At 49.9% G+C, this 20950-nt stretch overlaps 10 protein-coding genes across 10 annotated transcripts; 5 read left to right on the top strand and 5 right to left on the bottom strand.

The window, feature by feature from the left end:
- Positions 1 to 712: 712 nt before the first annotated feature.
- Positions 713 to 1674, top strand: PFICI_12382 (uncharacterized protein; the record flags this gene model as incomplete). Its single annotated transcript, XM_007840963.1, has 2 exons — positions 713 to 1247; positions 1337 to 1674. The coding sequence occupies 2 exons, from the start codon at positions 713 to 715 to the stop codon at positions 1672 to 1674; spliced, it is 873 nt and encodes a 290-aa protein (XP_007839154.1).
- A 271-nt stretch (positions 1675 to 1945) lies between these two features.
- Positions 1946 to 2236, top strand: PFICI_12383 (uncharacterized protein; the record flags this gene model as incomplete). Its single annotated transcript, XM_007840964.1, has 1 exon — positions 1946 to 2236. The coding sequence occupies one exon, from the start codon at positions 1946 to 1948 to the stop codon at positions 2234 to 2236; it is 291 nt and encodes a 96-aa protein (XP_007839155.1).
- Positions 2237 to 2383: 147 nt separating this feature from the next.
- PFICI_12384 (uncharacterized protein) lies at positions 2384 to 2602 on the top strand (the record flags this gene model as incomplete). The annotated part of the gene is made up of 1 exon (XM_007840965.1): positions 2384 to 2602. The coding sequence occupies one exon, from the start codon at positions 2384 to 2386 to the stop codon at positions 2600 to 2602; it is 219 nt and encodes a 72-aa protein (XP_007839156.1).
- A 153-nt stretch (positions 2603 to 2755) lies between these two features.
- PFICI_12385 (uncharacterized protein) lies at positions 2756 to 5380 on the bottom strand (the record flags this gene model as incomplete). Its single annotated transcript, XM_007840966.1, has 8 exons — positions 2756 to 3307; positions 3407 to 3620; positions 3680 to 3835; positions 4021 to 4107; positions 4163 to 4295; positions 4346 to 5055; positions 5130 to 5212; positions 5285 to 5380. 8 exons carry the CDS (start codon positions 5378 to 5380, stop codon positions 2756 to 2758), a joined length of 2031 nt encoding a protein of 676 aa, XP_007839157.1.
- A 513-nt stretch (positions 5381 to 5893) lies between these two features.
- Positions 5894 to 7052, bottom strand: PFICI_12386 (uncharacterized protein; the record flags this gene model as incomplete). Its single annotated transcript, XM_007840967.1, has 3 exons — positions 5894 to 6559; positions 6640 to 6817; positions 6895 to 7052. 3 exons carry the CDS (start codon positions 7050 to 7052, stop codon positions 5894 to 5896), a joined length of 1002 nt encoding a protein of 333 aa, XP_007839158.1.
- Positions 7053 to 8216: 1164 nt separating this feature from the next.
- PFICI_12387 (Vacuolar protease A) lies at positions 8217 to 9555 on the bottom strand (the record flags this gene model as incomplete). The annotated part of the gene is made up of 3 exons (XM_007840968.1): positions 8217 to 9157; positions 9236 to 9389; positions 9457 to 9555. 3 exons carry the CDS (start codon positions 9553 to 9555, stop codon positions 8217 to 8219), a joined length of 1194 nt encoding a protein of 397 aa, XP_007839159.1.
- A 1880-nt stretch (positions 9556 to 11435) lies between these two features.
- On the top strand, positions 11436 to 12875 carry PFICI_12388 (uncharacterized protein; the record flags this gene model as incomplete). Its single annotated transcript, XM_007840969.1, has 1 exon — positions 11436 to 12875. The coding sequence occupies one exon, from the start codon at positions 11436 to 11438 to the stop codon at positions 12873 to 12875; it is 1440 nt and encodes a 479-aa protein (XP_007839160.1).
- A 166-nt stretch (positions 12876 to 13041) lies between these two features.
- PFICI_12389 (uncharacterized protein) lies at positions 13042 to 14714 on the bottom strand (the record flags this gene model as incomplete). Its single annotated transcript, XM_007840970.1, has 4 exons — positions 13042 to 13207; positions 13266 to 13458; positions 13513 to 14468; positions 14527 to 14714. 4 exons carry the CDS (start codon positions 14712 to 14714, stop codon positions 13042 to 13044), a joined length of 1503 nt encoding a protein of 500 aa, XP_007839161.1.
- A 1870-nt stretch (positions 14715 to 16584) lies between these two features.
- PFICI_12390 (uncharacterized protein) lies at positions 16585 to 17187 on the bottom strand (the record flags this gene model as incomplete). Its single annotated transcript, XM_007840971.1, has 1 exon — positions 16585 to 17187. One exon carries the CDS (start codon positions 17185 to 17187, stop codon positions 16585 to 16587), a length of 603 nt encoding a protein of 200 aa, XP_007839162.1.
- A 694-nt stretch (positions 17188 to 17881) lies between these two features.
- PFICI_12391 (uncharacterized protein) lies at positions 17882 to 19174 on the top strand (the record flags this gene model as incomplete). The annotated part of the gene is made up of 1 exon (XM_007840972.1): positions 17882 to 19174. The coding sequence occupies one exon, from the start codon at positions 17882 to 17884 to the stop codon at positions 19172 to 19174; it is 1293 nt and encodes a 430-aa protein (XP_007839163.1).
- Between the last annotated feature and the right edge of the window lie 1776 nt (positions 19175 to 20950).

Raw genomic sequence — 20950 nt, forward strand, 5'->3', positions numbered from 1 at the left:
GCGACTGTCAGAATAGATTGTTGTAAATCTCTTTTGATTGGTTGTTGGCTTGTTGCTTTACAAACATTTATAATAGCTTGCCAGAATCTCCACTTGGTCAACGCCGGATCCATTTGCCATAATTACCTATATACCTAGCAATAACTATAGCCCCTCAATATCACCATACAAATCTTTCAATTAATATAATCAGTTTATGATGAAGTGTTCATGTAACATTCACAAAATACAATATCTATAAACAATTCAGTTATGTGCTGCAAGAATTATAACTTACCATCACGTGCATCTGTATACACGCGGTCTTATGCCTTCACGTATGTATGATGCGATCGATTTTCAATACGCACCACATGAGTCGTCAAATTAAGACGCGAGAAGTAACAAAACAAAATACTACCATGGATGCCAAACAGTTGTATGGTGCTTTCAGGCTTTGTTGAGCTAAGCCTCGATCCATCTGAGCTGACATGATGGGCTTGCGAACATTGCAGACTAAGCCGCAATCCAGTGAGCGCATATGATGTGATGCTTTCTACCTCTTCGCCAACCTTCCTCTCTCTCTTTTTCTTTCTTTTCCCAAATTTAGGCGTCGCTGTCAATAAATCAATCTTATCATACTTTAGCACAGATCTCCGAGAGCCCTTTAGTGAAATTACAAGCAATTCTTTTTTAGTTCTTCCATTTGAAAACATCCCGCGCCGACATGAACATGGCTGTCAGAATATTGATATCAATGAGCCTAGCCAGATCCATCAATGCTTACTATACCTCAATTTCGGGCAACTTGGACTGGCAAGAATTCGGTCGTCCGTATGGTTTACCAGAGAGCGTCACGAAAGATGCACTGGAAAATCCGTTTGCTAGCAGTAACTACTCGACAGGTGCGTTACTCAACGAAACGGAACACTCCGTTAGCAGTTTACCTCCCAGTTTTATCACCACGGTCACCGTGATAGAACTGCCACTGGAGAAGAACAGCTCTCAAGCCCCGAATCAAGCCGCCGCCGACCTGATCATCTCAACCTCCAAGAATCAAGATGTGGACACTTCTGGCTGGGAAGTCTGCAATGTGGTTTTTCTATTTGATGACCTCCAAGCTCTAAATGACATGTTCGCTTCATCGGATGACGGAAGTTGCTCGCCGTTCACAAATGAGTGCATAAGCCAGCTTCAACTCTTGACGTGCGACGACTCTGGTTGGCCAACGGAATGTCCTGATGGGTCAGTTTCTGGCATAGCCTGGAGTAAGCTTTCCTCCCGCTCTCTTTTGGTCTCAGTACATGTCGTTTATCCTTCATGGTGGCCAATGGTTCAATTGCTAATGGAGCACAAGATGCCACGGCGACATCACTTCTCGAGGCAGATGCGTGGCTCAGCTACTATAGCAGTCCATATGATGCCAGTAACACGTCAGAAGTAGTCAAACTGGCCAACGCAGTCATTCCTGTTGTTCAAGTTTGGACCACCCCGGACAAATTGTTTAGTAGCACGGAAGTGCGCTGTCTGAGAGCAAGCAAGCCGTCACCAACATCATCTACCACCGGCACGCCGGAGCCAACTTCCAGCGCCAGCACCACGCAAAGCGGCAGTCTTGCGGTCCCGACTGCGGCATTCCAGAAGGAGTACTTAGTTGGCGCTGTGATGGCCGCCGCCGGGTATATTGCATATTGATCAAGTCCGTGGTTCCCGTGTAGTCCGCGGCACGACAAAGGTCCACTAACTCCTACCCTCTCTCGAAATAGGCCGTTACGAAATGTCATCTTCCAGAAGTCATGAGTACCCGCAATGGGATGGTCTATGTTGCCATTTCTTTGTCGAGATATTATTCAGAGCAGCGATGACCTATCTTTGACATGACAATGAGAAGTGAACAATGACATCCGAGCTCATAAACAACCAAAGCGAATGTCCTGTACTTCATGGCTTCGTAACATAAGCAACCATGACCTTGAAGCCAAGTCAAATCGAAGACATCAATATGCCAGGACTGTCCCAGTCGTTCCCATCTCTACCCGTCCCAGACAAGGAAGGGGTGTTTCACAATGATTCTCCTATGAAGCCAGATGCCTCTCGACAAGCATTACCGGCGCCGGTTATACGCATCCTGGCTCCAACACCAGAGGACGAGGAGCACGGTAGCGAGCCTCTGGCTGTGCGCCTAGCAACCTTGGCACTCAATAGCCATCATGACGAACCAGCTCAGGACGGATCCAGATCGTCGCGCCAACCATGAACAGACGAACTCGTCAAGCGGCCGCATTCGAGAACCAGCTATTTCATCGAGGACCTTGACTCGGACGAGCGGGACAGCGAGGATGACACATCCGACTCTGACACGTCGTCGGGATCCGAACACGAGTGGTCGGCAGAGTTATATAACATGCCGCCACCTCCACGAACACCGTCTCCGGCCGAGACAATACGGCCAATCCATTCGCGTTGCGACTGCAAAGCCTCTAGCAGGCACTCCACGTCTACCGATGCCAGCGAATGTGTGGCAGCAGCTTGCGAAGAGTGCAATTCCAGCAGCGTCTGCTTAGATAACTCACCTCTGCAAGATGGCGTCCAAGAAACCAACAACACTTCTGCAGCCGACTAAAGGCTATTTTGCGCTATCCGCAATAAAGGCTCGTAAAAGTCCTGGCCATGATAATAGATACCTAACTAAGCATGATATTCGGAATCCAATAAGCCATATCACATTTGTCATAAAATTAGTAGTATAGATCGAGTGTGATTCTACCTGCCTTGTTTACTGTATATCCACTGCATTGCCGGACAGGCCATATCCGCTATCTGAAAGCCACTCTCTGATGAGCACATCTGTCTCCTGCTCGGGAGCGGAAAACTCAAACAGAAAGGCCAGCTGATCTGCAGAATCCCCCATCTCATTAGAGACTTGCTCATTACTTGAAGTTGGTGCCATGTTGACGCCATACGGCACCAACAGATCGACGCCGTCATGCCCTGGATCGCACCGCACGGTATTGGCACCCAATTCATCAGGTGCAATGAGTATCTCCCCCTCTGCTGCAGCGAGATGATCCCTCTGTTCAAGATGAGAACTCTTTTGCAGATCTGAAAAGTCGTCACAGTGGTACCACTCGCGCGCCAGCAATTGCACAGCTCTGAGAGACCGCTCCGCCCATGTGCACCAAGGCCTTTTCAGATCTTGGAGCGCATCCACACACGTGCCGAGATGCCGGATTGCTTGGGCTCTATGTGCGCTCGATGGCCTGGCATCGATGAGATGAATCACGGCAGCCGAGAAGCAGAGATGAACGGCAGCGATGGGTACTTGACGCTGCAGGAAATCAGTATCATCACGGTGTGTTTGAACATTAATATATCGTGATGAGCTTCTTCGCCGCCTATTCAGCAGTATAAATATGTTTTTACGTACCAAGGTGTAATGTATTTTATAGAGACGCAATAACTTTGCAATCTCCGCGGCTGAGTCCCGGCAGGTAGCCATGTGGCGATCGTCGGCAGATTCGTCAATTTGCTCAGTAATATTCCCGTTTCCCATGTTTGTCTTGCTTGATTTTGATCGTTGAGGACGGTCGCTTTGAACCAGGGGCCGGTGCAGGAGAATCAAATGTGCATGGTATTGGATACTTGATATTAAATGTTAGCTGCCGTGGCAAAGCCTGACGGGTTATACTAGAACACTCACTGGAACAGGTAAATATGGGGAAGAGTTGGCGTCTTTTGTGATGACGACAAGCGCAGATAACTCGGCAGTGTAGCATAGCTTGTTCTCAACTCTACATCTGCTTTGCTGACAATATCCTCGACGTCTCTAGTTGACGATTTACGGTTCGGGGCATATCTACAAGTAGTTAGTATCTGCAATAGACAAACAGCATAGCAACTTGGTGGGTTCAATACATTACGTCTATTGCTTCGCAAGCAATTATCATCATATCCGATATATAATGGGCAACTGAAGAAATATGCGAATGTGCTCCGAGCGACGCTTTGTGGGTCTGGGATGCTGGAAGCCAAGGGCTATACTCTTCATCCTTGTTGACGCTGGGCTTGGGGCAAGTGATGCCTGACTTTTGGATACTACTTGGTCGACCCAATCCAAGTGAGAAGAGTCTGGAGTTCATGTGAGTTGCCGATCGCGCTTGCATTAGTGTATACTATCACTTACTTGTCCACAACAAAACATCCCCACCATGTGACTTTTCTTACCTCAGCCTCATGCTCTGATATCTGTCCTGACGAGATCCATGCCGCGCAGTCTAGATGTAGGCCAAGGTTATGTGCCATTCTCGTTGCGTTTCCTGTGATCGAGTAAGCCTAATACCACAGCAAATTTCACGTCAATTCTCACCACAGTACAGCCAACCTAGTGCCTCCTTGCCATCCGACATGATGCGAAGTGCCAAGAGACAAGCTGCTTGCACGGTCGCTACAGAGGGCGCTTCACTTTCATACAGGAGGAGAACCTTGGCCTGCTCGCAAAACGCGCTACCAGCTGTGCTAAGATCTCCTGGCACTGAGCATAGTTCCGGCCGGTCTGAATAGCGAGCTGCAATGGCAAAGATGGACGAGAGGAGCAGTGGCGAGCAATACCGCCCGTCATTCTCGCCCCGGAGACTCGCCAAGAATGCCCCCTTGTGGACAATGTAGTTCCAAGGATTCTGCCACCGCCAGTAGAGCTCGAGCAAGTGATCCTGGAGCTCGGCAGAGATGGTGACCAATAGGCCCAACTGAGCAGCGGCGCTGATACCTTGTGTTTGCATCCTGAGCGGTGTTGCCTGGGGTGTGGCACTGTGTAGAGGTCCTTTAAGGAGATTGTATGAGCTCTGGGAGCCAAAGTAGTGAAGTTGGCCATCGTCGATGACATTCAGACGGCCAACGAGACCAGTAAGTTCTGAGAGAGGATCGGGCTCCTCATCGACGCTGCCATTGTCGGGGTCATCTTCATGCGGGTCTTTGATGTCAGGACCAAGCGGCCCTGATGAGCCCAGAGCCACTAGTTGAGCCTCTAGTTGGCTGATGCGAGCCTGTAGTGATTCAACATATTTCTTGCTAGGTGGCCTATTGAGTCGGTCCACCAACGACACAGTGAGTTTTATAGCTTTGGCATTACTTGGAGCCTCGATTTAACATACCTTCGTTTATTTTCGCCGTGTTGATATTCGCAATCTATTCCTCTTTTCACGCACGACCCACAGACAGGCTGTTGTCCGTCACACTAATCAAGAACAAGTGGCAATGTTTAGTTTCTCGACAGCGCGTACGTATAGAAATATGATCCACCACTCACACGCATGCGCTTCGCCCGGCATGGAAGGCAGGCTATCGATACTCGTTGCCTCTTCTTAGCATCATAGTTGGGTGGAGAACTGCTTAGATCTGTCATGTCTGGAGGAGAACGCAAAAGAAAAAGTTTCAGGACAATGGCGCAAAATTCATGGTTCTCGCGACATCTACAGTGATGAGGCACGGCGCAATTGTTGTCAGTCGTGCGGAATAATGGGCAGCGGAACTCGGTTCCATAGAACCAATGGCTATTCAAATGACAAAAGCCCTACGATAGCGAATCGGACGATCTCTATTTATCTTATCTTGGGGGGTTGCGAGCCAAGCTTAGCGCACTAAGTGATTTTCATCATAGTCTCAAACTCTATATAACAGGCAAAGAGTTGGGGACAAGCCAATTATTTGGAGATAGGTCATCTGATGGCACATCTCGATCCATCTCACTCATATAGTTCTTGCTAGTCACATATCTTTTTTTTTTCGCGTAAGTATTATATTATAGCATGGTATAGAAATAGAAACTGCCCATCAAAATACGCTCTAAACTTTGAAAATGGCCCAGATAATCCTGCAGCCAATAATTCTCCAACTTGGCTGCGTAACAAGTAAGAGTTTAGGGAGCCGCGGCATAGTGCACTGGCCTGGCCGGGTACTTGTTGACGCGCAGGCTCAGCTGATCGGGGCGGCAATAGTGTCCAACGGTGTCAAGGTTCTGCTTGGCCTTGAACTTCTCCGAGAGATCCACATCGGCATACAAGATGCCCTCCTGGCCGGGAGGCAGGCGCTTGACCAGCTCCTGGCCAAACGGCGAGTAAATCATGCTGAAGCCGCCACCGCTCTCGGCCGTGCTCGTGGAGTAGGGAAACTCGTCGATCCGGCAGCGCTTCTTGGACTCTTCGCTGACCACCTGGGTGCACACCATGACGAAGCATGCACCTTCGAGCGCAAGGATCTGGGAAAAGGTCAGGCTGATGTCGTCGGTGATGTGGCCCGGCCAGTCGGGCAGCGGGGCGCCGTCTTTGGTGGTCGGGAACGGCCATAGCGGCGGCCAGCTGGCAACGTGCAAGTCAACGTCCTGCTCGTACTCATAGTACCGCAGCAGCGTCTGGGTGTGCTCCCAGCAGTTGAGACCGCCGACCTTCACGCTGGGGAAGGTTGTGCTAGGTACCACGCTCTGGAGAGACTCTCCCTGACCGTCGCCCCAGTAGGCGCGCTCGACGTGGGTAGGCTTGATCTTGCGACGATGGTGCACAATAACACCGTTCTCATCAATAAAGGACTATTGATATCATTAGTAATTTGTAACGCCCATGACTGATGACTAGTCTTCCGTCAGAATAGCTAGGATTGAATCCATACTTGAGCAATGTAAAGCGTTCCTCTGTATCTCTCGCTGTAGCCGAGCACAACAAACACTCCGGCCTCCTTGACGGCAGCACAGATGCGCCGCATCTCCTCCGAATCCTTCTCAAGGGAGTTTCTAAAGTACTCGTCCATGAAGGCAGCGTTGTCTGTTGGAGACTTGGCCCAGATACTCCTTTCCAGATTCCTGATTAGCAAAACTGCGCCTTGATCTTGGAGAAGTGGTCTGCCATGTCAAGACGATCAACTTACCAGGGATAACCAGGAATGAAAACCTCGGGAAAGCCAACGACATTGGCACCCTCCTTAGCAGCCTGCTCAATCAGGGAGATGGACTTTGTTACTCCTCCTTCGAGATCGTTCCATGCCGGTTCGGCCTGAATAGCGGCAATCTTGAGCTGAGGAGCCATGATGAGTGTAGGTCAATGTTGACAGGATGAGGTAGTCTTTGAGAGATTTGTATGAGAGTTCTGATCCTTTACTGTTGAGCGTGTGATTATTCCAGACAAGAGAGGAGACTGGATCTTTATAGTTGATGTAGGACTTCTCACCCAAATAACATTCACATAGCCGTAGGACCTACTGCAATGAAACTCTACTGCATCTACTGCTAATCAAGCCATACACGTCTCAGCCTCATAGATACTGGCGATATCCGCTGCGGGTAAGCAATAACCTATCTCAAAGACGTGTAAGTGATAAGTGATAACATATCTAGAGGGGACTATAGAGGGATGGCATGTCACAGGGCTGATCGACGGACAAGCCATGTGCATGATAACAGCATGTTGACCCTTCCGGATCACCGGGTAAGCAGTAAACTATCTCTTCTCCCCAGATTTAATGCAGATACTACTCGGCTAAGCATTACCATATCATTTTTAGCCATTTCCATTCTCTGGGGTCCCCGCAAAACACTACTGCTAGGCCATGTGCCAATGGATCCACTCCGGTTAAGCACTATCCTATCTGCCCGTTATACGTACTCCATATGCCGATCAGTGTTGATTCATTTATGTAGTTTAACTTCCCAATCTGATATCTTGATGCCGGGCATCTTTCTCTAATCACTCTACCTGGTATTGCGGACGGGTATCTAGTATGAAAAGTTTGGTCCACATTCCACATTCGCAGCTTTGGCCACGCCTGTAACGTGTGCGCTACATCTCCACCATTCCTTAGAACTTTGTCATCGATGACAAGAGCTACGGGATATACCTGGCGATCATAAGCTCACTGACCTTTTGTGGTCCGGTCTGAAGCGAGGCATGCGATGGAGGACGTTATGAGATAGAACAACTCTGCAAACTATCACAGCACATGCAATTATAAGCATCTTGTAAGATTGAGGAAAAACTTTGCGTCTCGCAGTACTTTACAATTGGAAGTGTCCGCCATGCCGAGTCGATGATAAATTCAAGGAAAGCCCCTTTCAAGAGGATTGTGTCTGTGTGTGTGTGCCATGCCCCCCAACCGTATTAAACCGAACAAGCTGTCATATTCCCTGATCCTACTATCTCTGAGGTTGGATCCAATTACAATCTCATTCCCCAGTTCACATTTGAAGCAAAAATTTATTTAGCCTTGGCGAGACCGACGGTGCCCTTGCCCAAGTCGTAGATGGAGTACCACTTGCGCAGGAAAGCATCGCCCAGAATGGCCAAAGGACCAACGGGAGCAGGGAAGTCCATGCCCATGAAGGTAGAGATACAGCTTCCCTGGACCTCGAGGATGTAGTCGTAAGCGCTAATGGCAAAGTCGTAACCGCTCAGCTTGAAGCTAATGTCGGGAAGGCCGTCACGGACAGAGCAGTCAACGGTGTATTGGCCGTTGAAACCCTTCTTGGCGCCAATCTCCTTGTTGAGGAGCTCAGCAAGGTCGGTGGGCAGGGCAATCAGAGATGTACCAGTGTCCAGAATGACACCAGTGTTCTCGAGCTCGGCAGTCTCGTCACCAAAAGAGATGGAGTCCAGGTCAACCTCCCAGTAAGCCTTACGGCGCAGGGGAATCTCGGTAATCTTTCCAGTGTAGTGATCCTTGTCCACTCCACCAAAGATAACCTCGGACGACTCATCACCGTTCTCACTAGAGAGGTAGAAGGCAAAGACGGGCTCATCAATGAGACCCTGGTTGACCATCTGGTAGAAGGGAGGGACGATGCCGTTGACGGAGAGTCTGTCGAAACCCATACCGAGAATTCCATCAAATCGACCGAAAGCAAAGGCCAAGCCGGGCTCGCTGGTAGCCTCGGCAAAGTCCTGGTTCTTGATCTTGAGGTCACCAATGTTGAGGGTGTCCTGGGAGACGAAACCCTTCATGCTACCGGAACCATAGCGGATCTCGAAGTCGGAGCCGTTCTTCTTGTACGAGGACGAGGCCGACGAATCGTACTTGGAGTGCAGGTAGCAAGCAATGCTGCCGCAAGATTGACTAGGAACCCACAGGTTGGAGCTACCAGTGTCGAGAATGACCTTGAACTCCTGGGCAGGAGTACCGATGGAGATTTCGGAGAAGTCTGTTAAGCGAGCGAGCGCGAATTAACACACAGGCCCACAAACAACGTGAAGGCTCCGGACAAATGGGAAATACTTACACTGGGCGTTCATGAAATTGCTGATAGGAACGGGGTGGTTCTTGTCAGCGTGCACCGAGCTCTCACTGAACATGGCCTGAGCGTGGCTCTCAGGTCTGCCTCCCATGTACTTCTGGCCGAGGCCCTTCATCTGCAGGTCGATGGGAATGGAATCCTGTTGAATCTCGTGTCAGTTTTGCATGTCGCATTCATCATATAAGTATGATTAAAGGGATACTGACAAGCTGCTCCGAGAGGGGGATCTTCTGGAGCTTCATCTTGTGGACGCCGGCCTCAGCGGCTCCGAGCAGCGCAGCTGCTGTCAACAGAGCTCCCTTCATGATGGGCGACTCTTATCGGATGACGTGGAAAACTGGAGATGAATAAAAAGAAGAAGATTGAAAGAGATGCGATGGAGTGCGCAGTTCCAGAAATGACCACACGACAGGTCGAGTTGATGGGTTTGTATTGGTGATGTGTGATGATAAGAGAAAGAAGGTAAGTAGCTCTCGAGTGATCAGGAGGACAGGCAGGTATGACGAGGTGTTTGAGAGCTCCGACCGAAAGCTGGGGGCGGGCGGGTGGATGCGCAATCTGAGGGCGCTAGTGTTGATAGCGATGGAGCCTAGGTGGGCGAGCAGCAGGTCTCGTGCTTGAACTCGTCGCAGCTCTCCCAAGGCAACAGGGAATCGCAAACAATCTTCAGGCCCCAGCGTTGCCAGCCAACCAGCCAAGCCAGCCTGTGTTGTGGCGAGCGCTCAGCAGCGCACCTGGCCTGCCTGGCACCTTTTTTGGCACCCCCAAACCTGAAAGCCAAGCCAAGCTCTGGCCCCGCTAATTTCCCAATACAATAGCTATTGGGACGATGAGACGTCCTTTGACCAATGGGTCTGCTTGTTTGCCCCCTCGTCGCCCTAGCCAACTGGCTATGTATGAACCCACCAAGCCCAACAGGGTCAATCAGAGAAAAACGCAGGTACCACCAAGCGGCCTGCGCGGCTCGTCCCTCCAGCTCAAGGTACCTCTTCCTCACCTGGGGTAAACGCTCATCACCACTCCTCCCAAGTACCTAGGTAACCAGTAGCTAGGCGTTGAGTGAGTCGGAATGACGCCTCCAACTTTCCCCGAAGGTCAGTTTCGGAGTTCAATGGTTTGACATCCATCTCCGTGTCTGCGCACCTGACATGGAGTTACGAAGCATATTATGCCTAATTGTCGATCTTCAACTTGCTTTTCCCGCATCCTATTTTGTAGTGTACAGTATAGCTTTCCTGTCGATTCTTGCCGTTCATCTTTGTTCGGCTGTTTGCCGCATTGCGCCAATCATTATGCCTTTCTTGTACGCTGAAAATGGCCAGTACATTAAGTTATGGGTCTTGAGCACTGTGCTATACGAGACCCTACTCTACCGGAAGTTTCAGTAGGATTGACTGTTGTTTGCCTTATAATAACCTAAACAACTCTCTAGGCAAAAGATCCGACTCACATTTTAGCTACTACCAAAGAGTAGAAAAATAAAATGCATCGTACAGCTTGATCTGCACGCAGCTCGAACCCGAAAGGCACGCACGGGTCTAGATACTCACATCTGTACCGCGGTTGTCCGTTCATGCCATGCCCTTGCATCGGAGTGAGGTTCTTTACTTGAGTTGTGAAAAGGTCGTTCTGGAAGAAAAGCATTTCCTTTTATCCTTACTAGCGACTGCTTGTTGCGACACACTCCTACAACGGTCCCACACGAGGTCTCAAAGGTAGTTATATAAGCCTGACAACGTATCGAGTTCCCGGTAATAATCGGATCATTTACCTGCGAATCATAGAATGATAGTATCATCCAAAATAGCTTCGGAGTCCGTATGTCATGCTTCTGCTAATTGCAGAGCGACCATCGAGTTCATCGCAACGGGCCGCTTTTTGCCTCCGACATCCGATCATACGATGTGAGATGGTCCGATGTTGTACAATCAGCCAATACTCTTCACATTGTGCGCGCATGTCCATTTTTGGCGCATACTTATATGGGTAGAGGAGTCGCATACAATAGAATAAATCCGTAAGAGAGAAATAGGACATGCGATTTCTCCAACGATCAATTTTCGTCGTTGTCGTTGGTATCGGACTGGCACTCCTGGGCATGCAATTCGGTTCATCGCTAAGCCGGAGTTTTCAACTACTGATCAAAACAAGACCTCACTGGCGCGCAGGTGCATCGTCATCCATCATGACCCAATCTGTAGTATCCAAACCCGTAATCGTGGTCGGGTCAGGCCTGGCCGGACTCTCGGCCGCGTATGAGGCGCTCAAGGCCGGTGCATCGGTCCGGATGCTGGACCGCGCGCCTAAGCCGGGCGGGAACAGTATCAAGGCGTCCTCGGGTATTAATGGCGCAGGCACGCCATATCAGCGCGCAGCAGGTATCGCCCAGGACGATCTATTCTTTGCGGATACCGTTCGGTCGGCGGGCCGGAGGTTCCGGGAGGCGGCAGAAACGGGAGAATCGCCGGTCGTCGATCGAGAGGCCTTGATCACAAAGCTTACAAGTCAGTCCGCTGGGGCGGTCGGTTGGCTCGCTGATGAGTTTGGTATCGATCTCACCGTCGTGGCAACCCTGGGTGGCCATTCTTTGGCACGAACGCACAGGGGCGCCAAGTCGACGCCTGGCTTCGCTATTGTCAGCGCCATACTGCAAAAGCTCGGGGAGAGCGACAAATTCCAGCTCATCAATTCAGCCGAAGTGCTGTCTTTGAATGTCGACGGTGAGAATGAAGCCGTCACGGGCGTCCGGTACACACATGAAGGGCAGACACGAGATCTCGAGGGCTCCGTGGTATTCGCCGCAGGCGGGTTCGCCGGTGACGCCAGCGGCCTAATGGCAAAATACCGCCCCGATCTTGTCGGGTACCCGTCCACCAACGACGAGCGGCCCGGGTCGCACCACATTCTTGAGGCGGTTGGTGCCGTCTTCGTCGACATGGACAGCGTCCAGATCCATCCGACCGGCTTCGTCGACCCCAAGGACCCCGAGGCCAGATACAAGTTCCTAGCCGCCGAGGCACTCCGCGGTGAAGGTGGCATTCTCCTCAATCACCGAGGCCAGCGCTTCGTCAACGAGTTGGAGACGCGGGCGCATGTTAGTGACGCTATCCAAAAGCTCTCTCAGTCGCAGGCCTACACGCAGAGCCGCCAGTGGGATGTGACACTCGTCCTGGATCCCGGCGCCAGCGAGGCCGCACAGAGCCATCTGGGCTTCTACATTTTCAAAGGGCTCATGGAAAAGAAGAAGATCAAGGACTTGGAGCCCGACATTATTGAATCAATTGACAAATACGCAGCAGCTGTCAAATCTGGCCAAGATGCCGAGTTTAGCCGCAAGTCGTTTGGTCATTGGACACTTGCCCCTGGGGAGGAGAATCGCGAGCAAGAAATATGTGTCGGCAAAGTCACCCCCATCACACACTTTACCATGGGTGGCGCGGCCTTTAATACGGAGACGCAGGTTCTCACGAAAGACAAGACTCCCATTGTTGGTCTCTGGGCCGCAGGTGAGATTACGGGTGGTATTCATGGCGACAACCGGTTAGGAGGATCATCATTACTTGAGTGTGTCGTATTTGGAAGGGAGGCTGGATTGCAGGCGTCGAAAGCAACAATTCGGAAATAATATAAAAAGCAAGGGAAATTTTTCAAAGGATATTCTTTCTGTTATTTATGTGTTCACCATAGTGTATACCAAGCATCTGCTGCTAAATTATATAGCTATATACCATTTCTCAATGATGGTGATGCAAAGATCATAATCATAGTTGCCAGTCTTCAAACAAGCATTGTTAAATTTGATAGCGGAACCACGGAACATTGTCAGCAAGTTCTCTTTCCAATGCCTTTTGCTCTTCTGTAAGTTCTTGGACACCAGCCTCCCTTGCAGCGGCATCACGTCGAGCATTTTCACGACGACACCACATAGTCATGAAGAGCGTCAAGAAAAAGGCCATGCTGCAGAATTCAGTTAGCTGGAAGGCCATCTTCTGGGCAGTCAGATATTCAAGCTTACCAAACAAAACCGATCAAGATGCAGTGCCCAGTGATGAACCGAGGTCCGTCTCTGGAGAGGTAGACATAGGACGCAATAATGCCTCCGCAGTTACCACCCATTACTTGCATGGCAATGCCTGTGCCTCTCTTCAAACTACCCCCGATATTTGCGCCATTCCAAGCCATACCCAGCGGGATCTGAGGATAGATGCCTGTCAACATGGTTAGTCATAATTGTTCAATAGTTGACATTAACACAGTCTTACCAATTGCTGCCAGCACGGTTCCAGCGTATTGAATCGAAGGTTTACCACTGGCTGCCAGTAACGAGAAGCCAATGATACCGACAACCTGAAATCCGAGCAGGAAGATACCTCGCTGCCTGATCTTATCGGCAAAGTAGCTGGCGCCAATGGTGAAGATGCAAGCAAATACATAAGGCGGTACAGACATGAGCTGAGCATTGTTCGCCGTGTATCCCATATTCTTGATGATTGTGGGGAGGAACATTGAGAATGAATAGATCGGGCAAAAGCCAGCCATGCAAATTAGCATGAAAATGTAGATCTTCCAGTCGCCAATGGCCTGCCACACATACTTAATGTTAAAGTCATTGGACAAATGGCCGTGGTCCTCGAGGAGGCGACGCTCGACCTCGGTGCGCTCGCCGTCTGTCAGGAAGCGAGCCGTCGCTGGATAGTCATAGATGGCCCAGTAGGCAGTGAAAGACACGAGAATGCTTAGGAGGCCTTCGAGAATGAAGATCCAGGACCAAGCTGACAGACCACCGGTGCCACTCATCTCTGCAATGCCGCGAGCCAAGATACCGCCAAAAGCGCCCGCCAGCGTGGCTGCGGAGAAGAACATTGCCATGCGGAAGCCAGTCTCGTGGCGGCAATACCATTGCGTGATGTAGTAGTTCACACCGGGGAAGAGGCCACCTTCAAAAACTCCCAGAAACACTCGCGTGGCCATGAGACCAGAGTAATTTTTGACAAAGCCCTGACCAATCATGCTCGCAGACCAGCAGACCATGATGAATGTAAGCCAGATGCTCGGCCTGATGCGCTTCATCATCATATTGGAAGGAATCTCGGCGGCGATGTAAAACGGGAACAAAATCGCCAGGCAGTCATTGTATTGGAGGCCCTTCAGGTGAAGGTCCTGCTCCAGGTTGTCGAGACGAGCATTGCCAATATTGGTACGATCGAGAAAACATAGTCTACCCAAAATCCCGTGTTAATACCCACATCAGCATCCATCTTTCACGGTCAACGTACAAATAAATCAGACTCATATAGGGAATCAAATGCCAATCGAGCTTTCGAAGTAGCCGTTTCGTCTCTTTACTGTCGTATCCTTGAGCCTCTGCCACGTGAACCGATACAACGTCGGGTTTCTTTTCGTCAGTAAGTTCGGGGCTAGGAGCGGTAGCCGCAACCGGGCCGGTATGCACATGATCCGACATGATCTCAAGGTTTCTTGGAGAACCGGTATGTGGACCCAAAGCTTCGCGGGAAGTGTACAAGACAGACAGAGATCTGCGGGTGGGCTTTCCTTGCTTATATATTAGGGATAGTATGCAAAGGGATACTTTGCGAAAAGCCCCCCCCCGGGCACAGCTCGATAGGAGCTCAACAAGGATATGCGGCCGCTTACGCAAGGAGATCAACGCCAATTAGCAGCGTTCACGACCATCCCTCGGTATGAATTATACTTCATTTTAGACAACCTTGTCAGCCCAAAACACTGGACATATCATGGGGGAACCGACGATCGAGGTCGGCCTGTGGACCCAGCTGAGTCCAGCATGTGCACAATGGCCAATAGTGAGTGTAACATCGGGACTGCATGTCAGATCATGTCTCTCTCATCGATAGGTGTCGACGCCAATCAATGTGAGGAGGTGATTGAGAACTTTTCAACTATCGTTTACTGGCGCCCAGGAGAACCCTGGAATAATGCGGCAGGCCGTGCAGATTGTGGCTTGCAAGGGCTTACCGGCCATCTATCCCGTTTGGCGATAAGCGGCGCTATGGAAAGGCGAGAAACGAGACGGCAAAAAACGAGGAGGCACTTTCTGGTTGGTGCTATTGGAACACATGTCGTGTAAATCTCCTTGGCAACGTCTTTTTAGGCCAGACCCCATCGTAGATTCGTGGCCCGGCCGGGGGTCAGAAACTTTCCAGGCGAGCACACCACTTCCACTAGCCGGCGGAAGCATTCCAGAGCTCAGGGGGGGTGGCCGCTGCACAGTTCTTGTTGGTGATTTTGATGGTGAGTTGGTTCCATTCCTGAAATTCAACTTCATAGCTCTGAGTAAAAGACGAGCAAAGATCTGGAGCCAGTTCGTGTTGCTAGGAATTTTTATCAAAGGAGTGTTTTATTTTGCAGGGGTGAGAATTTAAGGTTGAGATAAGCTCATTAGGTCATTTTCCCCAGACCCGCTCACACTCTGCTCCTCAATGCCTAGGCTTTACTAGACCTGTGATGGCAAATGATGGGGACTTTCCTTAGACCATCCGCTGCCCGCGACGCTGGGCTCAAGCCAGTCCCGTCCTACCCTAGGGGATCACCCCCATCGGATTAACGTGTGCTGATGCCAGTCTGGAGGGTGGGGTGGCGAACAACGAATATCTTGCCTGTTCTGCGGTGCCTAGAAAAGACTTGTCGTCTTCCATCTTTTCATCGTGACCTTGCAACCCATCCAAATGCTGATGGATTGATTATCCAGTGAGTAAGCTGCCCTTGTATAGTTGTTGCGGTGAGTGAGCGGTGCTGAACATGAGGCGAATGCCGCGGTAGTCTGTCCTAATTGGCCTGCATGTTCCCAGTGTGGCATTGCGCCCCGAAGCTGCAGCAGTGGAATATTGCATGCCTACCTAGGTATCCAGTATGTAGCTACTATGTGGCTCAAACAGACAGTACGGAGTATATGCCTCTTGTGTGGCATCTATCGCATGGACTATTGATTTCAGGTATACTGTGCCTCTTTGTACATTGCCGTGAACAAACGCAACGCAGCTCAGTTCGGTGCGAAAAATTGGGCCAAAGCAGGGAAGAGGACACAAACGTCTCTTTGAAATCACCCCACGGATACGGAAGACCAAATCCGACATTTCGTTTATCGGTACGTTCATAAAGTTCTGTTTCTGTTGTGATGTTAGACCGGAGAAACCAAACACACGCAACAAGTCTCACATGTCAAGTCAATATCTTGCCAGTAATTTCAATGTTTGTGGCATTGGAGATGCATCTTCTTGTATAGGAATGCTTCAGCATCGCGCAACACTACCAAAGGATTTGCAAGTCATGACTTTATGTTTCACAATGTAATATTATCTGAGAAATCCTTTTGATGCCGCTTCCGCGAAAGCCTCTCGCCATAAGCTGGCCATACAGCGGTATCCTGCATCATTTGGGTGTGTTCCGTCCACGACTAATTGATCAAGCAAAGGCCCACGCGAGCCGTGCATATTCACTAGAACAATCTTTCTTCCAGCCGCATCGTGTCTCTCCCATAGCATCTGAATCTGCTCGTTCAACAGCAACACTCGGGACTCAACAGCAGTATCGATATTAGGAAGCAGTGTAGAGAGCAAAAGTGTGGAACTAGGGACAATTGACCATGCGAGCCGCAGAATTTGGTCGATACGATCGCCCGCACTGTTGATCTCAAAGTCCTGGATACAGTCATTGGAACCCGCATTGATGGTCAAGACATTTGGCTTCAGCTCGGGGATGGACTTGGCGGCTTTTGCTGCAATCTGGTCAATTCGATACCCTCGCCAGCCCTCGTGGCAATGACCTTTGCCTGTCTTGCGGGAACCGACCATATCCACTGCGTAGCCATCAGCGATCAACGTATCGTGGAGTATTTCCCTGTAGCCATTCCCGTCCGAGGATCCCACACCATGCGTAATGGACCCGCCCAATGGCATGAGGCGAAGAGCGATTTTCGGCGGGTGTGATTGAGTTCTAGCTATATTTCCAAAGAAAATTAGTACTTGATTTCTCCTTGAAGCTCAATAATAGGCAAATCACTTATGACGAAGTGCTCAGGTACGTACTGTGCAAACATTTTTGGCCAATTCGAGTCCGCGCGCTAAAGAGTGCCGCAGCCATATTGTAGACTTCTGTAAGCAACGGGATGTGATTAAAGTCTTGTATCGCCATAAGCTTTGAAGACTTTACTGCTGGGGAAATTTACAAGCTCGTTGATCAGTCCTTGCGCCGTCGGCGGTATTGATAACTGACCGATGCATGGTGCACGTTTGTTCTGTAGGCATAGATGGTTTCGGAGACTAATTAAGAGGCCGTGGCGTTGATCACTCTCGGCCGCTAAGTACCCCTTCCCGTAAAATTAGCCAAGCAAACTGACAGTTTGCCGGAGTTGACGGGACGAGCCTTGGGCGATTCCGAGGCTCCTCGGACTATAATGGGATCTGGATCTCGGCCATGGCACTTAGTCGCCGAATTTACTATAGCGCCAAGTATCCCAGCATCTTAACCAAAGTTTCCATATTGTAACTTACTACAGAAAGAAATGATTCTAATAGAAATCTGCCTTAAATCGGGAATGCCTTCCAGGTTTTTAACTATCCGAAAGGAGTTTATCATCTCCCTTTTCTTACAATGACCTACCATCATCATTTCAATTCAAAGCGCCTAAGCCAAGAGCTAGAGCTCAAGGCCACAGACTGCGTCCGACATCTCTCAGGCTGGAGACCAGCAGTCGAGGAGATCAAGACTTGGCCAGAATACAAGCCACAGCCTTTACGAGACCTGAAAAATACGGCAAATTCAATGAATGTTCACAGTCTCTTTGTCAAAGATGAGAGTCAAAGGTTTGGTGTCAAGCTGGCATCATTCAAGGCGCTTGGTGCCCCTTATGCCGTGTATAAGATCCTCTCGGACAAAGTCTTTCAACAAACCGGGCTTCGACCTTCTTCTGCCGAACTCCGCTCCGGTAAATACCGGGACATTACGCAGTATGTTACTGTATGTGTCGCAACCGATGGAAACCAGGGTCGAGGACTAGCCTATGGAGCCAAAATTTTCGGTTGTCGTTGTGTCGATTACATTCACAATTGTGTCAGTGATGGCCGAAAACAAGCCATGGAGGAGCTTGGCGCCGTGGTCATCCGCGTCGATGGCGAGTACGAAGCTTCCGTGGCAAGGGCCAAGGAAGACGCGCGCATGAATGGCTGGCATTTCGTGAGCAGTACGTCGTGGGCCGATTTTGATGACGGCACCCCACAAGACGTGATGAACGCCTACATGGTGATTGTTGAAGAGGCGTTATCGATGATACCAGCCGTCGACAAGATTACCCATGTGCTTATCTGTGGAGGAGTTGGCAGCATTGCTGCGGCGGTTTTTCTCGGCTTTTACACTCGCTTCCAAGAGTTCAAAATACTCAACAAGGACAAGGACACATCCGTACCACGATTTGTGGTGATTGAGCCCGAGGAGGCGGATTGCCTATTCCAAAGCGCCAGGCATGGAGACATGATCCCCTCAGACGGCACTCTTCACACCTTGATGGCGGGACTTGCTTGTCGGGCACCTTCACCGGCCGCTTGGAAAATTCTCTCGTGGCTGTCCAGCGATTTCATGGCAGTGTCAGATTCCGCTGCTGTTGAGGGCATGAAAGAGCTTGCCACTGGTGCATCCGGTGACATTCCTGTGGTTTGCGGCGAATCCTCGGCAGCTGGCATGGGTGTGATGATGGAGAGCTGCCGAGATTTTGTGCTTCGTGAGAAATTAGGTCTCGACAGTAAAAGCCAAATTCTCATATTTGGACTGGAGGGCGCTACAGATCCAGAGATATATTACAAACTTGTTGGAAAGAAGCCAGAAGATGTGTTTGCTGCGCAGACTGCCTTCAATGCGACTTCATCAGAGCGGCCAAGTGAAGAAGATTAGAGGTAGATTTTTTCCAAAGTCATGGATTGATCAGGTACATTGATCATGCGCCACTGAGTTGTAGCATTTAATATTTATCCTATCTGGGATGATTAAATCAGCTCCTTTAGTATTGTGGTGGGGAGCACTGTTTTATACCTCACAAGCTGGTAATGGTCGGCGAACGTATCTGCATGCCGATCCGAAGTATTGAGTCAAACTAATTCCATTGCAATTGCACTGCCATTGCCGATTCTCTAACTTGATCAAAGACGGTTCAAAGCATTGCTCATGATGGGATAATAAGATCGTGTGTCGAGTACTGTAAAAGTTCACTTGATAGCTGAGAGGACTGCTTCACACAACGTAATATTGGCGTGATTGACTGGGCCGGTCCGAAGGTCAACTACCGAATGCCATGGCAATCGTGTAAGCCCACCACTTTGATCTTGCAAAGTACGAAGCTACTTAACCCTGTAAGGCTGAATGGCCAGGGCTAGGCTCACACAGACTTCGGTCCTTTGCGTAGTGGAGTGGTGATGGTTGATAGCTTCCATTGCTTGCGTGACGAGGGCGAACTTGGGATCCGATGCTTATTCACGCTCCGTACTAAATCACTGTGATAATCACTGCTAGACCCTGGGTGGCTTGAAAGAACAATGAGATTCGCGAGCAGTCATATAAAACGTTGCATGTTATCTGAAATGCTGGTGAGAAAATGCTCTTCGCTGGCGATCCCCAGCACGCGATAGGAGCTAGACATAGTTTGTACCTAAACAGAAAGACGTTGCCAACCAAAGATGCCCCTGAATCATTAAATCGCACGCAACTATAACCGCACAGATAAGGATCAAGGTCATGGGCGCAACTTGCAATATTCTGTATCGCCGAACAGTAATTCGCTCAGTAGCACACCATTCCCCATCACCACGTTGTGGACGGGTCGACTAACCTGTATTCCGATGGACAAGGTATGCAGTGATTGATACCGGCCCATCAAAATACCTGCCTCGTCTCATGGCATACCGTGATCGTGTATACTGATTGTAGTATCTTGGTCGGCATCATCAGAGATTTCCGGTCACATGACACGGGCAACGCACCGTCGAGGTCCGTGGACGCGTCGTGACGGAACCAAAGACCTTGATGGGTTGCTGGCTCATTGGCGGGGCCGAATTCGGCAGCTTGGCGCCTTTTGGGGGTGATGCTGGACCCTTACCCCGCCATCATTTGTAGGTAGCTTTTTTTTCTTCCTCATAGCAAGGCGATTTGATTAGCTGCTAGTAAATCACTGGGCCCAGAGTGGTTGGAACTTGAGTGGTTTAATTCCTAGATAATCCTGGCGGATGTGTTCATTAACAATAACTTGCCCCAGGTCGGTTAGGTTCTTTGTCATGATCATCTCGCGCTGTGGTTGGATCTTCCACCTCCAGTATATATCGTGGCTGTCACTGAATGAAGGAAGGACTTTGGTGTAAGCCAAGACACACACTCATCTTTTGCTGCATAACGAATCTCACAATCTCACCAGATTGAGGATCGACCTCTAGAGCTGTGATTTGTTGATTGGTTCAAACTTTGCATTAGTACTAGAATATCCTGGAGTAACTGGAGACATCCAAAAGACCAACCCTCGTCGTTGCTGTACCGCCTTAAAAGAGTGGCACGACAATCCCTCCCGCCACCACCCCACCCCATCCGCGACTCGGCCTCCGCTGAAATTTTCTGGCTAGCTTCGGATGATTTTTTCTCTCTTCTTTACTATTTGACCTCGACATCGCACCTCCGTTTTCTTTT

This window comes from Pestalotiopsis fici (genome assembly GCF_000516985.1).
Source record: "Pestalotiopsis fici W106-1 unplaced genomic scaffold PFICI_Scf_10, whole genome shotgun sequence".
Lineage (NCBI taxonomy): Eukaryota > Fungi > Ascomycota > Sordariomycetes > Amphisphaeriales > Sporocadaceae > Pestalotiopsis > Pestalotiopsis fici.